This window comes from Hippoglossus hippoglossus, chromosome 15, assembly GCF_009819705.1.
Source record: "Hippoglossus hippoglossus isolate fHipHip1 chromosome 15, fHipHip1.pri, whole genome shotgun sequence".
Classification (NCBI taxonomy): Eukaryota; Metazoa; Chordata; class Actinopteri; order Pleuronectiformes; family Pleuronectidae; genus Hippoglossus; species Hippoglossus hippoglossus.
The window spans coordinates 7,324,933-7,339,638 of NC_047165.1; the positions used below are offsets into that span (position 1 = coordinate 7,324,933).

The 14,706-nt window shown below is 44.4% G+C and overlaps 2 protein-coding genes across 2 annotated transcripts; both read left to right on the top strand.

The window, feature by feature from the left end:
- The first annotated feature begins 1,430 nt into the window (after nt 1-1,430).
- ndnfl (neuron-derived neurotrophic factor, like) lies at nt 1,431-11,441 on the top strand. The gene is made up of 4 exons (XM_034609156.1): nt 1,431-1,954; nt 4,476-4,733; nt 6,715-6,839; nt 9,301-11,441. The coding sequence occupies exons 2-4, from the start codon at nt 4,555-4,557 to the stop codon at nt 10,731-10,733; spliced, it is 1,737 nt and encodes a 578-aa protein (XP_034465047.1). The 5' UTR covers nt 1,431-1,954; nt 4,476-4,554; the 3' UTR covers nt 10,734-11,441.
- A 640-nt stretch (nt 11,442-12,081) lies between these two features.
- On the top strand, nt 12,082-14,615 carry dnajc9 (DnaJ (Hsp40) homolog, subfamily C, member 9). Its single transcript, XM_034608813.1, has 5 exons — nt 12,082-12,480; nt 13,218-13,358; nt 13,675-13,929; nt 14,100-14,186; nt 14,278-14,615. The coding sequence occupies exons 1-5, from the start codon at nt 12,307-12,309 to the stop codon at nt 14,386-14,388; spliced, it is 768 nt and encodes a 255-aa protein (XP_034464704.1). The 5' UTR covers nt 12,082-12,306; the 3' UTR covers nt 14,389-14,615.
- Nucleotides 14,616-14,706: the final 91 nt, after the last annotated feature.

Consider the following 14,706-nt stretch of genomic DNA (forward strand, 5'->3'; position numbering starts at 1 on the left):
ACACACACACACACACACACACACACACACACACGAGTCCGAAAAACTGTACAATGAGTGCTGTGCTCTGCATTTTGTTCTTATGTGTTGTTGTATCATTAGAGCCATTCCATCTGTACTCAGATTCATTCTGCCAGCCCTGGGAATAAAATAAACTTTTAACTTTTTATTAGCTACTGAGAAAATCAGCCGTAAATACAACAAGTTCCTCTAACTTGAGACAAATCTGAACTCATGTATTCAAATACTCAGATGCAGAGGCCGTGGAGATTTGATGTTCAAGTAAAAAGGGGGGAAAAGATCTTCCACAGATCTCTTATGTAAACCTAGGGAAGAGAGTGAATAAGCATATTTTCAAAAATGGCAAATTATTCATTTTTCAAATGTAAACATATTTTCGATGAATTTACAAATCACATATTTAGATATTTGCAAGCTGAAGGAATGGAGTTGAACTACTGCCTTAGGTGGGATGAAAGTAACCCTGTAAGTATTTCAGAAAGGAAATATGTTTGCTGGTTTAAATTATGTATTTGTAAGTATATGATGAAATACCGAACAAATTAAATGCTCTTTCACTGGGGTGTGATGTGTCCAGTAACTGAGAAGTTAATCACCATTTAAAAGACATTTATCCACTTTTTATTGCATTTATTATGTTCTTCATTTATTTTTTTCTGCGAAGACCTGAGCCCCAAAGACGGAGTGAACCTCACATTATGGATTTAATTCCAACTTTTTGAATTAAATAAAATCTGTTATATTCTATACATTTGACAAATTGTGATTTTAAAGCTCTGATCTTGATGCGATGTATAAAGGAGATAATAAAGGATATTTGGTAACATTTCTGAAAGATGAATAAACAAGTGGTATAATGTGCATCCTCTTTTTTCCTTGTTTTGAATTGTATATCTTTATTATATAAAACAAACGGTCAAAATAATGTAATGTGAAATGAAGGTCAAATCTAATCTAATGGTTTACTACACATAAATAATGCACAAATATTTCCTTTGCACTATCTGAATCACTTAAAACAGTCCTGTTTAACATGGCGCAGTTGTTAATTTGTTTGAAAGCACACTAAACATTTGCATAAATCCATTATGTGGCCGAGAGGTCATCCTTCCATTTAAACACGTTCATTTAGAGGGAGGTGATTGAACAAGTGATAAGGAAACAAAGACGGCCGAACCTCCTCCTCCTCCTCCTGATACAGATGTTATCAGAGCAGCAGCTGGAGAATGGTTAATGTGTTTAACTTTTACATCACCCTCCTCTTAACGCTGTCCTCAACGACACATTCTCTCTCTCTCTCTCTCTCTCTCTCTCTCTCTCTCTCTCTCTCTCTCTCTCTCTCTCACTCACTCTGTCTCATCACCACCCCCCTTCACCATCAGCCCCCTCACTCTCACCCACTTGCTCCCTCACTCTCAGATTGCACATACAATCACACATGAGCCCATTTGAATTGCAAGTGAGCTCTGTGCTGTGAAGCCGGATCAGTTAAACAGGGGGAGCAGGAGGAGAGAAGAGGCCGCACAGGAAGAGAGGAGGGGATACGAGTCTTCACTTGACCTGGATGACATTCGAAGAGTGTTTAACAGGACAAGCCTCCAGGTGTGAAGGACTGAGAGACGGAGAGAGTAAGGAGGAAGAGGAGAGAGCCTGAGGCAGCTTTGAACCACAGCAGGGGCACACACAGGAGCTGGGACAGCCCCGAAGGGACACCTGAACCCTGAAGAGACACCTCGTGGAAGCAGCAGCACCCCACGGGAGACGGAGTCAGTGGAACACCCGACAGCAACCTGCTGTCGCCCCTCCTCTCTTCGCAACCGGCTCTCATCCCCCTCTCCTCCCCTCTTCCTCCTCCTCCATCCTCACTCCCTCTCTCATTTGATCCCGTCCCTCACTCCCAGCGCCGGAGAGGGAGAGCGTGCACTAAGAGAAGGTAAGGGGGGATGCATGCATGCCTGTTGTTGTCCTTGCACAGCATGTGTTTCTGTGGATCAGTTGTTTTCGAGTGAGATTGTGTGTGTGTGTGTGTGAGTGTGTGTGTGTGTGTGTGTGTGTCCCCTGGGGGGGGTGTTAAAAGCTGAGACTGATGCAGGGCACTTTTCATTTGTTGCAGGAAGGTTTTCATCTTGACAGTGTCACACTTTTGCATGTTTCAAGCCCGTGTCTATCTGCGTCTGCACTGAACTTCTCTCTAACGGCCTTTAATTGTCTTGTCATTTGAAAGGAAAAGTAGAACTGAGGAGTCGTGCGTTGATCACAGAGAAAAGGTTTAGACAGGGAAGGGTATGTATGAGATTCAGCCACAAAGGGACAACAAACGTATGGACAGGAGAAGGGTTAATATATTGGAATTTACACTCAGCCGTTAAATCCTATCAAGTTCCATGGTCATTGCATATTACCCCTCCATCATCTCATCAACCCCCACCATGAACCACAGACCAGTTCTTTTGGTAGTTTTTTTTGGTGAGGGGGGCAACGGATCCTGCAGGGACCACCCCAGGCCATTTAATCTGTCCCTGCCCACAGATAACAGAAGGCAGATGGTCCTGCCAGTGCACAGAGATGGACGATAGCGAAGATCACATTCAACCTGTCCCTCTGAACCTGAGCCTGCTACAACTTCTAAATAAGGGGGGGGGGGACAGAGAGAGAGGGTTGTATCTGTAATTAAGACTCAGAGCAGCATCCAGTATGAATGCAGACAGTCGAGCGTCTGGGAAACACCACAGACATGAGACACTCATCGAAAAGCAAAAAAAAAAAAAGAGCTGAGTATTGAAGTGAGCGGGACCATGAAAGTCATGAGCTCCTCAGTTTGAATGGGGGGGGGGGGGGAGTTGTATTTATTTATTGAGGGCGGTAGTTAGCTTCACTAAGCTCCCTCTCTGTAAGACCCTGCCTTTTTCGCCCTTATGAAAATTCGATTGGCCATAATTTGCTGAAGAGCCGTATGCATATTTCATCAGCAGGCGCGTTTTGAAGAAACAAGCCCGCCAAGCTGTTTTTTTTTTTTTTTCAATCTTCATCTTTATCAAGTTTGAATGAGGGAGGAGGGGGAGGCTGCCGTCTGGTAATATGTGACACATTAACCCATTCGCCATGGAGGCTAAAGTAAACACCAATCAGATCCGTGCGTCTGGCTGGAGCTCAGAAACCACCTCCTCGCACAGCAATATTTTCTTTTCTCTCCGTCTCTTTCCCAGTTGCACTTTCTCCTCTTTTTCCGCGCTCTGTCTCTTTCCCCTCTAATTACTCCAGGATCCGGCATCCTCCTCTTCCTGCTCTCCATTTCCACAGCCCTCCCTCCCTCCCTCCCTCTCTCCCTCCCTCGCTCAGCCTCCCTTTCCTCCCTCCCTCCCTCCCTCCCTCCCATTTCAATCTGCCTCTCTCCCACTGCATGTGTCTCAGTTAAAGCTTTATGGGTCGTTCACTCCCCTCTCTTTTCTGTGCAGGGATAACGAGCAGGCACCTCTGTGCGACTTTGTAGCTGCGCGACTGTTTGTGAGTTTGGATCTCGGAGCGTCCCGGGGCCCAGAAAGGCTCTGATGTGCCTTCTGTAGCCGCCTCCACGGTTTACTGTGATTGTCATCTGATCTACAGGGCACAGCACTGACATAATACACCTTGTTAGAGGGAAAAGCGGGGCGTGTGTTTGTGAACACGGTGTGACTTTGAACAAATGCGTTTTCTCTGGGGAGAAAGAGGAACACTGAGGCCTGTAATCATTCTATCGACTATTATTAAAACACAACCACACACAGAGGATGTCACACCCATACATGAATATGCTCTTGGGAAAAAAGACAGGAAACTCTGATAAAGTGTGAAAGAAATAAAACAGAGGACAGGAAGGGAAGAGAGATGCACAGAAATCTGATCCAGGTTCCTCTTGTCAAGGCGTTTGCATTTATGCACATGCTGATTGGATGTGACTGCATCCGAGCAGCTCCAGGTGTTGTGTGTGAACCTCTCTCCACATCAGCGTGGCGTCCCTCTCTCCTCATAAAGTAAAGCTAATACCCGCCATGATGGATCATTTCGGAGAACAGGCCCATTTGAACTCGCCGGCTAAAAATAGGCATGTAGATGTAAAGACGTCGACTTCAGAGTGATATTAGCAATCCGCTTCACACTTTGGGACGTGTGTGTGTGTGTGTGCAGCACAGCTTGACACTCACTGTGGAAAAAAAATCACCCATCGCACCACTTCTCAGAGTAATATAGCTTGGCATGAATAATTCTGTCTGAATAGGAAAGGATGTTTCCTCATATCAGTGAATCATCAGCCGCTGCAGCTCCTCAGTGTCTGTGTGGATGTAGGAATTTAAGTGTTTGAGTTCACTACTGTGTCTGCCTGCATGTGTGCGTGTGTGTGTGTGTGTGTGTGTGTGTGTGTGTGTGTGTGTGTGTGTGTGCGCTCTGATTGATATTCTTGACCTTTTCGTTCACAGAGCCTTGGAGACGTCCAACACCTGGCGATTAAAGGGAAAGTCAAAGCGTGAAAGAGACAGAAATCAAGAAGAAGCCGTGATGGGACTAATGTCCGTGTCCTGGTGTCTCGGTGCAGCGTTGGCACTGCTCTGTGGCTCGTCGTGGCCCCAGGTGCACGCAGCTCTGGCCCCTGAGAACGAGGTACCACTTCGCCCCACCACATGGTTACCAGAGGGAAAGCTCACCTCCATAACTCTCCCCAAGGGACGAACTCGCAGGTATTTACAGACGCGATGAAGCAGTTACACAGACATTTGCACTTAAAGAACAAATAGCATCAACAAATACAAAACAATACATGTACAGAGAGTAAAGTTCATTTTGCAAGTTGATCCACTTCACAATAACATATCATTTTGATGCATTCATGTGTTAATCACTTTAATGTTGCTGCTGGTTAAGGTGGATCATTACAAATTACTTTATATACTTGATATATTAATTTGAATGGTAATAGTTTATATTTTTCTTATATTAACCTATAATAATACCTGAATTGTTGTTGGTTATAATCTGAGTTAATGATCTGAATATTCAAAGTAACTAAGATATTTGCTTCTTAAATGTACTTGAGTAGAATGAAAATGTAAAAATCTGAAAATGTAAATATTCCCATGACATTATATTTTAGTACAGCCCCTGAGTAAATGTACTTAGATACGTTATGCCACTAGCTGTGATTGATTAAAAAATAATTTGACAAACTTGCAGAGATGGCAAAATAATTAATAAGAAGTAATAGATAAATGGTTAAAATGTCCAACTTCTAACAATTTCCGGTGGTAGTTAAATAAAAATACTAAAACCAAGAAAAGACAGAGTCAAACTGTATCTGGCATGAGAACAATATCATAACAGTATGCACTTGTATCTAATTACCGGTTTATAATACCATCCAGATTAAATTCCATCTAAATACACACATTAGGAATGACATGGGACTTGAGCTCATATTTCAGACATGTGGGAGAAAGACTGTCACAACTGGCCCCATAACAGGATCTTTAAATCAATTGCTCTGTATAATCACTGGCCCCAAATTCAACTGTGTGTAACCAGCAGTGATGTAAAACCAGGGAAAATCTGAAAATCATCCCAGAAAGCAGATGATTCATGAACCGGTTTGTTTTGCTTTTGAAACAAACTGAATTCTTGTGCCAAAGAAGTTTTTTAACTCTACAATGAAGCGCAGAAAAAAAAGCAAAGATGTTTCCACATTTGTTCATTAAAGACCTCTGAATAAATCCTGAGATCTGCTCGTGCTCCCACTTCGATAACAAGTCACCATCCATCACCCCCCCCAACAACCAGCTTTTCAGAGACACTGGCTGACTCCAGCACCACTGTAGGGCGAGTGACAGGAAGTGGAGCCCATTTGGCCTGAGCCCTCCACACCAGTGCCAGCGCCTGCTCTCCGAAACTGGGGGCTGAAAATTGCGAAATGCATCTCCCTGTGTGCTGCAGGCTGTCCACCAGTGCAGTCATGCAGAACCACACGGCAAATAATGGAGGGAAGACACTGAATCAGAAATTAATCACTCTATTAAATAAACCACAAAGGCGCCCTTGAGAATGACAGTGTCGCACATCTGTTTGGAAACAAACGCCATCTGCACACGATCATGAATAATGGTGTTTGTGTGGAAGGAGAACAAATATTTATTAACAAATAACCATGGACCGTGTTCATTTTCATGAAGGGTAATTAACTGTGAGTAAAAAGACTTCTATCTTCTATTCTGACATCTCTGCGGTTGCAAACGTCTTCATATTGATTTAAAAGAACAGTGATTAGTTGAATCCAATCAATAGTTAATATGCCAAGCACGATCCCAGATAGGCAGACAAACAGGCAGATATCCATCTGAAACAGTCAATGCAGCCTTATCCTCTAACTCCCATGATCTGCTATCACACGACTAATCAGCATGCAGGCAAATGGAAAGACGGCATTTGCCAAATGTTTGAAACAGCTGCAAACGTTGAAATTGCCAAGCGCGAGGGAGGAAAATTACCACCGTCCCACCGTATCTGCAGAATCGTCCCCACAAAAAGAAAGGATGTTGCACAGTGTGCACTGGAAGATATCTTCTCATCCATCAGCTCGCAGCTGAATGGAGACAGGATGTTATCTCTTTGACATTCCCCCGTGCTGAATCGAATGACTTCTCGCCGTTATCTCGTGGTGTTTCTCCGCAGGCTGTACTTCACGCTGAAGAAGAAGGCCCCGGCGATGGCGGTGACCGTCAGCCCCTGCGACCGCCCCATCGAGTGGAGCCTGGCCGCCCGCACCCTGAAGGACAAGCCGCTCAAGAGCCTGCAGTGTGAGTGGACGACAGCTTCGGACGCACACTTCACCCTGAAGATCATCACCTGACTGAGCTGAGACAATCAATTAGACATTATCATCACTAAATCACAGACAGGGATTGAAAGGAGGGAAAAAACGCTAATCTGACTTAACTGTGAAACACTAAAGTTTTATGGAAAAACTTTATTGTAGCACAATTCTGTCACAAAGGTCATGTCAGACCATAGACTGTATATAAAGTGAAGCTAACACGACTCAATTGCCTCCTGGTGGCTGGCTGCAGTATAGGCCATAAATCCTGCCTCCTCCGTGTTAGCAGATTGGACATGAGCCAAACTAAACGGTAAAAGTTCACGAAGTTGGTTTCTGTCCTTTTAGGTAGATCTTAGATGTTTGATTGTTTCCAGGAAGAGGAAGTTTGATTTTAATCAGTTGTTTGATGCTAGAAAGGTTATGATTGACAGCTGAGACTCGTGGTTGGTCGAGTGTGTGTACTGGCAGGACCTTGATACCGCAACTCCACCCCCAATTGCTACTGAGCAGACTCCGGCAGTAAATAAATGATGAGGGTCAAACTATTAGCAGACAAAAAACAGTTCTGATAGTTTTAAAACTATTTGTTTGTCTTTAATTGGTTTTTGATGGACACCACTGCTGCTTTATCACATGTATACACTGAGTAACTCACCCTAATGATCAAACTCAGGCCTGTGTATTTTCAGAAGAAACTGTTTCTAAATTTCTTTATCACATTTATTATTTAGCTGTGTCTTTCTTATCATCTTCACGTTGTACCCATTTATTTAAATTCAATGCAGGGAGAGAAGTTATATATTTTTTAAATACCACCCACTATCTTTGACAAGGACACAGACGGTGATTCTTATCATATCTGGTTGTCATATTGTCATAAATGTTCCATGAGGATTTGGATTTTAAAATCTCTTAAAACACACACACACACACACACACACATAAAACCAAGATGTCCGTCGACTCTCCGGGGGAATACAGTAAATCAGATCTCTAAAGTAAAAGGTGCAGATTTCAGGGTAAGAAAAAATAGATCTCAGAGTTTTTAACTAGGTCTTTTCCAGGTTAACTAAACAAGCTCCTCTACATAGTGAAATAACATGATGAAGTTATAAAATGAGACATGAATCATTCAGACCCTGAGCTCGTGAGTCCCCATCAGCAGCCTGAATTATTCACTTTGATTCTGTAACGTTTGGTCTCATTTGAGGAGCGATTCCTCATCTGGAGGAGAGAGGAGCGGTGGAGACGAGGGGCCACGGGTCAGCGCGTGTTTGTTTGTTTGCCATTGCGTCATTCAGGTGAAGAGTGTGCACTTCAAAATGAAAACACTTTGGGTTTGAATGAAAATACTGGAAACAAGTGGCTGTTGACATTTTATGTATTTAAGGTTTGGTGTGCTTGGTAGGTTGTACTTTGTTTAAGTACTTGCAATTTGTTCCGTGTGTGTCGTGCAACCGGTGTGTGCATGCATGATGCTTCTTTACATTCGTCCATCATTGCTGTGATGATCATGTTGTTCAAATATTTTTGAATTTTGATGAAGCTTAAATCATCGTAGTTATACTCGAGGATTATAACTTGTTCATCCCACCATTCAAAACATATGATCTCTTGTGCACGTCAGGATTCCCAAAGTCTATTCAGACACAAGGGAAGAATGTTTATTTTGTTCTTTTGCAAAAGTGACAAAGTTACCAAACCCTCTCGTGTGTGAATAAATGCAAAGCTTGGGTCAGTGGGCAATCAGTGTTGTTGACCAACATATATAGACCGAAAGCTGGGGGGGGGAACCACGCGCATGGCTCAGGCCAAAGTGAAAAAAACGTTATTTCCCGTTAACATAATGAGGATAGCTTTTAGTGCAGGTATATAACAGGTGGCAAATATACAGAATAAGAACACTTGTAATGAGCACAGGGTCTACCAGGGGCGTCCAGTGTTTACCCTCATGGTAAAGGCGCCACTACATTATAATGTTGATGCAAAGACAAACAAATCGCTTCCTGGCTGCATCTTCACATTTAGCACAGAGACAGAAGTGTGTTGTCAAACTTCTCTACTGTAACTCTCAGCAAGAAAGGTTTTATGTCAAACTGATCCTCCAAGACCAGCAATTAAGAGTCTGGTGTTCCTTTGTTATATTATTAAAGATCCTCTTTAGATATATTTTAAGAAATATGAAAGTATTCTGTTATGAATAGTAATTTGTGTCCGGTTTTGAGAAATTTCCACAAAAGTAAAATATTAATTAACTCGTTACAAATCTTTCAAATCAACGTGCAATCATTCCTTCTGAATAAAATCATCCTTCTAGAATTTTATCTTTGAACTTACATCATTCAACACTGGGAAGGTTAAACATCCAAGTTTCGTAACTCTGAGATCAACATGTTTTTAAGTTGTGGGATTTTGATCAAAACATTGTTCTGCACTCACAGGGAGCAGCAAAAAGAGCACGCCCGAGGTGTGGTGGCGAGGTCCTGGCACTGAGGAGAAGCTCCACAGCTTCACTGGCAATGCGGTGGACACCTACAGAGGACCTTCCAATGCCCACGCTTCCATCTACATCCTGAGGCTGCGCTCCAAACAGCACAACACCAGAGCCACAGTTTCCCTCCACGAAGGCCTGGGGCCCTCAGGGACCTTCCCTCTGCTCCCAGCCGACCCTCAAGTCCTCACGTTGGGTGTCGGCATGACCAGCGTCACCCTCAGCTGGGCGCCCAGTGCCTCCATAACCGGCCTCCCCCAAACACAGAAGAGTTATGATTACTGTGTCCTCGTCAACTCTGAGCAGAACTACCCCAGCCTGTGTGCGGCCCGGGAGAGCAGGAGGAAGGAGAAAGACCAGAAACAGGACAAGAAGGAGAAGAGGAGGACAGTGACAGCGTGGCCGATTCTGAAAGAGTGGTGGTGGCAGCAGTGGGATCCCGAACCCCAGAGTCCAACTTCTGACGAGTCCACTGATCTCCAGTGTGTGTGTCAGGGCACAGAGAGTGTGTGCACCGTCTCAGAGCTCCTGCCTGAAACCCAGTACTTCTTTGACGTCTTTGTGATGGACAGGCTGAACGGCACTAGCATGGCGTACAAGGGGACTTTGGCTCGGACACACGAGGAGGCTCGGCCAACCATCACCGCGCTGAGAGAGGGGGAGCTGAGGTGGGTGACCTTCCCCAACCGGGGCTCTAACTCAGAGCAGTTCTTCAGCTTCCGTCCTCGGGGTTGGCAGCAGAGCGGTCTCCTGACGTTGCAGAGCTGCGGTGTTGGTGAGAAGGTCAAGGTCACCGTGTCCAGTAAAGGTCAGGTTTTGACCTCCCAGGGTGTGGGGGGAGAGTTAGTGCACATTTGGCTGCAGGGAAGTCCCTCGTACCTCATCCACTTAAAGAGAGAAGGAACCACGAGCAGTTCTTCTTCTACAGATCTAGCTCTACCAGGAGGTCTGATGGCTTCGGTGAAAATGCAGACCTCCTCAGCGTACCACCGCAAAGGGGTCCCATCTCTACCGTCCACCCTGCAGATCAAATCCTTCAACCGGTTGCGTAGTTGCAACAGTGTCACGCTGGCCTGGATGGGCACTGAGGAAAGAAGCCTGTACTGTGTGTACCGCCGTAAGCTGGGAAGCAGTGAGGCTGAGGCCGGGGGGGGAGCATCAGCTTTAACTGCTCCCTGTCTGGGGCCAGAGTCCCGCTCTGACACCGAGAGGGTTCTCTGCAAGTATTTCCAGGAGCTGAATCCTCGGCGGGCCGTGACTACGGCTGTGATCGGGGGCCTGGAGCCAGGGATGGCCTATGTGTTTGATGTCTATCTAATGAGACGCTGGGGGATCCCTATCAAGTACGCCAGCAAGATGGTGAAGACCAGGAAGGAGTGCTGAGCTGCCGCCCCCTGCAGGAGGTTTTTAGACTGTCCCAGTGTTGGGGGGGGAAATGCCATGGACATGTTGACCATGATACCGAAGCCATTTGACTGTTGTGGAGAGACTGTTACCATAACAAGGAAATCTTCCCTGGAGGAGCAATGGTCGTATTGAAACGCCACTCTCCATGTGAGTGGACGGAACGCATACGAGGAGGATCTGCACACCAGCAAAAAGTTCATAACATTTACAATACGACTCTCGTGCATTTTGTCAATTTGTTTTTCATTGTTGATGACGATGATGATGTGCCAGTCGTCCAAGTGCTTATTCTGTGTCGGGAGTACAAAGGACAGATGAGGTTTGTGATGACAGGAAGTCGATACAAAAACAACAACAGCGGCCGTGCCAAATATGCAACAGAAACAGATGGGGCAATAATTGGATAACATCTGAGACGGGGGGTGGTGGTGGTGGGGGGTGGGTGGGTTGCAGTGTATATCTCCAGTGCTGCATAATGTACAGGCTTATAAACACAGATGGGTGCAATCTACAGATGCTTAGTTCAAAGTCAGTGTGTATCGTTGTGTTCTGCTTTCGCATGAAGCAGTGAAAAAATACTTAGTGACTTGCCTCATTGTCTTTGATGTATTCTTGTGCTGCTTCAAACGCACCAATAAATACTACGGTATCTGTACGTTCCTGACTCTGATGCACGTATTTAAACTGTCTGGACTGTCACTTTGGATTTTCTTGCAACAAAACTGTTTCCAGATTTCTTATGCAGTTCTAGTTAGCGACAGTTTACTTGGAGGTGGACTCAACATTTTTGGTAAGTTGGCCGGAGCTGTATTGGAAAGATTAACTTGAATTGCAGTATAGGAGAATCATGGTTGTATTATTAGAAGTCTGTGGCTTTTATTAAATAATATTTAACACTGTTTAGTAAATAAATGAAAAATATAGAACTTTTCAAGAGAACAGTGAAGGAAATGTATATAACTTATATTATAATCACAATAAAAACTACATTAAATAATTATGAATAATGATAAATACACTATAAGATATATATTATATATCAGAAGTCTGTAAAACAAATATTCAACACTGCAACTTATTAATAATTATTATAATTATTATCAAAGGATGAATGAAAAACAACGTTAAACTAGGGCTACGTTGTAGCACTAACGGGCCCGAGCACAGGCATTTTGAAGCCTGTTGCGGTTAGTGGACAGAGCGATCAATGATCATTAAATATGTGATATAAGTCCGCAGCAATAACGCCTTATTAGTCCGACGAATTTGACGGGAACCAATAGGGAGACGGTTTTCTTTGTGACGTAAGCACGTCTGCGCACGTACGGAAGTGTGTGACAGGCCGACGCGCCAAATTAACAAAGACAGAAACAAAACAAGAGCAGCTCATCGCCCAAGAAGAAGAAGAAATAGAAGCAGAAGAAGAAGAAATAGAAGCAGAAGAAGAAGTTGACTGAATCTAGCGGTGAACCCTCGTGTGGCAGCTCGAGAACAAACCGTCCACCCACCGGGAGAATCTTCCGGTTAACGTGCTCCGTGCGGTTCCAGGATGGGTTTACTCGAGCGGTGCCTGGAGCTGTTCAACACCTCCAGCCTGTACGAGGTGCTGGGCTCCGACAAGCAGGCGAGCGAGGCCGAGATCCGGAGGAGCTACTACAAGGTGTCGCTGCAGGTTCACCCGGACCGAGCCCCCGAAGACCCGCAGGCCACCGAGAAGTTCCAGGTGAGCCGCCGCCGCCACGCCAGGTACACGCGTACTGGGTAGTATGGAGTGTGTACCCAGTGTAACCAGGTTTTAAAGTACTACATTACAAGTACAGGTCCTGCAACACAAACCTTGAATATCTAAGTATTCTCTGTACCAAAGCTAATAGCTGCAACTAGTATTAATACTGCTTATGGTACTCACTAGTATTACACATATCCTCAGGGTCACTGGGTAAATCTGTGTGGTGATGGGATAATACAACAAGCAGCCATCTTTTATTCTTCTTTCCTTTTCACTGTCTGTATTCGTGATAATGACATTTCTGGCCTTTGATAGTAATTTCAACTAAACGTTTATTACAAGTTTAAGTATACGTAGTATAAGGACTAAGTAACTATTCCTAGGGATGGATGTGTCATTGAAAAGTGCAGTACTTACCATTTGAAATATAGTGATATAAAGTAAGAAATACTCAGGTGCAGGTTCCTTAAACTTGTCCCTGAGCCCAGTACTTGAGTAAATGTACTTTTACTTACTCTCCACCACACATAGTCTTCATTTGTGGAATTACATCGACCCTAAATGTGTCATCGCTGTTGCAGCAGATAATTACTTCAGTGTTTATTGTCCCATTAACCTAACCTGTACTCTGTGGCTCTTTAACAGACGACAGTGACACGTGCCCTCAGTTTATCAGTGTTGGCTGCAGATGTGTGTGGAACTGAGCCTCACCTGATTGTCTCCTCCCTCAGGTGCTGGGGAAGCTGTACGCTGTGCTGAGCGATAAGGAGCAGAGGGCTGTCTACGACGAGCAGGGGCTGGTGGACGAAGAGTCTGACGTCCTGAGTCAAGACCGCTGCTGGGAGGACTACTGGAGAGTGCTCTTCCCTAAGGTACTGCAGCCCAGCAGGGGGTTTCATTAATTAACATGACTCAACAGTGAGTCACGCACATCCCTTTGTCTCGTACGTGATGATGTGATGACGCCTGGAGCGAGTCACTCGTATTCCAGGAATTTTATGTTGCATGATATAGATTAAATGGGGGTTCAAGGTTAATGTGTCGCTGCCATGTGAATTGTACTCGGGGATAATTGTGGATTAATGTAAACCTTGTGTTGCAGAGTCATGAAACAGCACATTGACATCATTTTATAGTGTTTTTAATTTCCCTTGACGACCAGCTCTTCCTCTGCGCCCGTTCCCCCAGATCACAGTGAATGACATCCTTGAATTCGAGAAGAAATATAAGGGCTCGGACGAGGAGCGGCAGGATTTGATCAAGCTGTACGTGCAGCACGAGGGAGAGATGAACGCCATCATGGCCTCGGCTCTGTGCTGCTCCCAGGAAGACGAGCCCAGGCTCTGCAGCATCATCCAGGCGGCCATCGAGAAGGAAGAGGTCACAGCGTTCCCAGCGTTTACTCAGGAGAGTGTCAAGAAGAAGAGGGCGCGTAGGAAGAGGGTGAGAAATATGTTGTGTGTGAAAGCCACAATATCCACACAGCTCGGATATTTATTAGATCTTTTAATGTGACTGTTTTTACCCTTTTTCATTTGTATGATAGTATGATGTATTCAGAATATACGCATCTAGTATCTTGCTCAGTGATGTGACTGCATTTGTCCTTCCAGGCTGACAGAGAGCGAGAAGAAGCAGAGGAAGCGCAGAAAGAGTTGGGGCTCGGTGATGAGGAAGACAGTCTTGTGATGATGCTCAAGGTAACAACTGCACACGCGCATTTATGTAACTGTAAATCTTTTTGGAGGCTTTTCCTCTCAGTAACCTTCTCCTTGTGTCTTATGTTTGCAGCAAAAACAGAAGTCCAGAGAACAGAATTTCAACAGTTTCCTGTCTGACCTGGAGACAAAGTACTCGAAAAAAAGTGGGAAATCTCCAAGAGGAGGGAGAGGGAAAAAGTGAAAAGCACACAAGCGCCGGTTTTAGCAGATTAATTCTCATAGAGTTCAGAAACACCTTTTGTGGATCAATTTGAGCATGTTGCCAATCTGCTTCCTCACTGCTCCCTCCTCTACACCTCATAAAAATTTCCTGTGCAGCGTTTATTCAAATGTAAATCCTTTTTTTATTTCTCGTCATGTGTGTATTTTGTTGTCAATCTTCATAAACACAAATAAAGTTCATATTTATATAAATAACTTGTACAGAGCTTTTATTCTTTTGTACAAAATGGAGATAAACATACTGAAGAAAAACATTTGTCACCTTTGTAGCATGGCT

Coding starts and splice junctions, on each gene's coding strand:
- ndnfl (XM_034609156.1), top strand. CDS start 4,555: ATGGGACTAATGTCCGTGTCCTGGTGTCTCGGTGCAGCGTTGGCACTG. Junction 4,734..6,714: donor CCCAAGGGACGAACTCGCAG/GTATTTACAGAC, acceptor GTTTCTCCGCAG/GCTGTACTTCACGCTGAAGA. Junction 6,840..9,300: donor GCCGCTCAAGAGCCTGCAGT/GTGAGTGGACGA, acceptor CTGCACTCACAG/GGAGCAGCAAAAAGAGCACG.
- dnajc9 (XM_034608813.1), top strand. CDS start 12,307: ATGGGTTTACTCGAGCGGTGCCTGGAGCTGTTCAACACCTCCAGCCTG. Junction 12,481..13,217: donor AGGCCACCGAGAAGTTCCAG/GTGAGCCGCCGC, acceptor CTCCTCCCTCAG/GTGCTGGGGAAGCTGTACGC. Junction 14,187..14,277: donor GTCTTGTGATGATGCTCAAG/GTAACAACTGCA, acceptor TTATGTTTGCAG/CAAAAACAGAAGTCCAGAGA.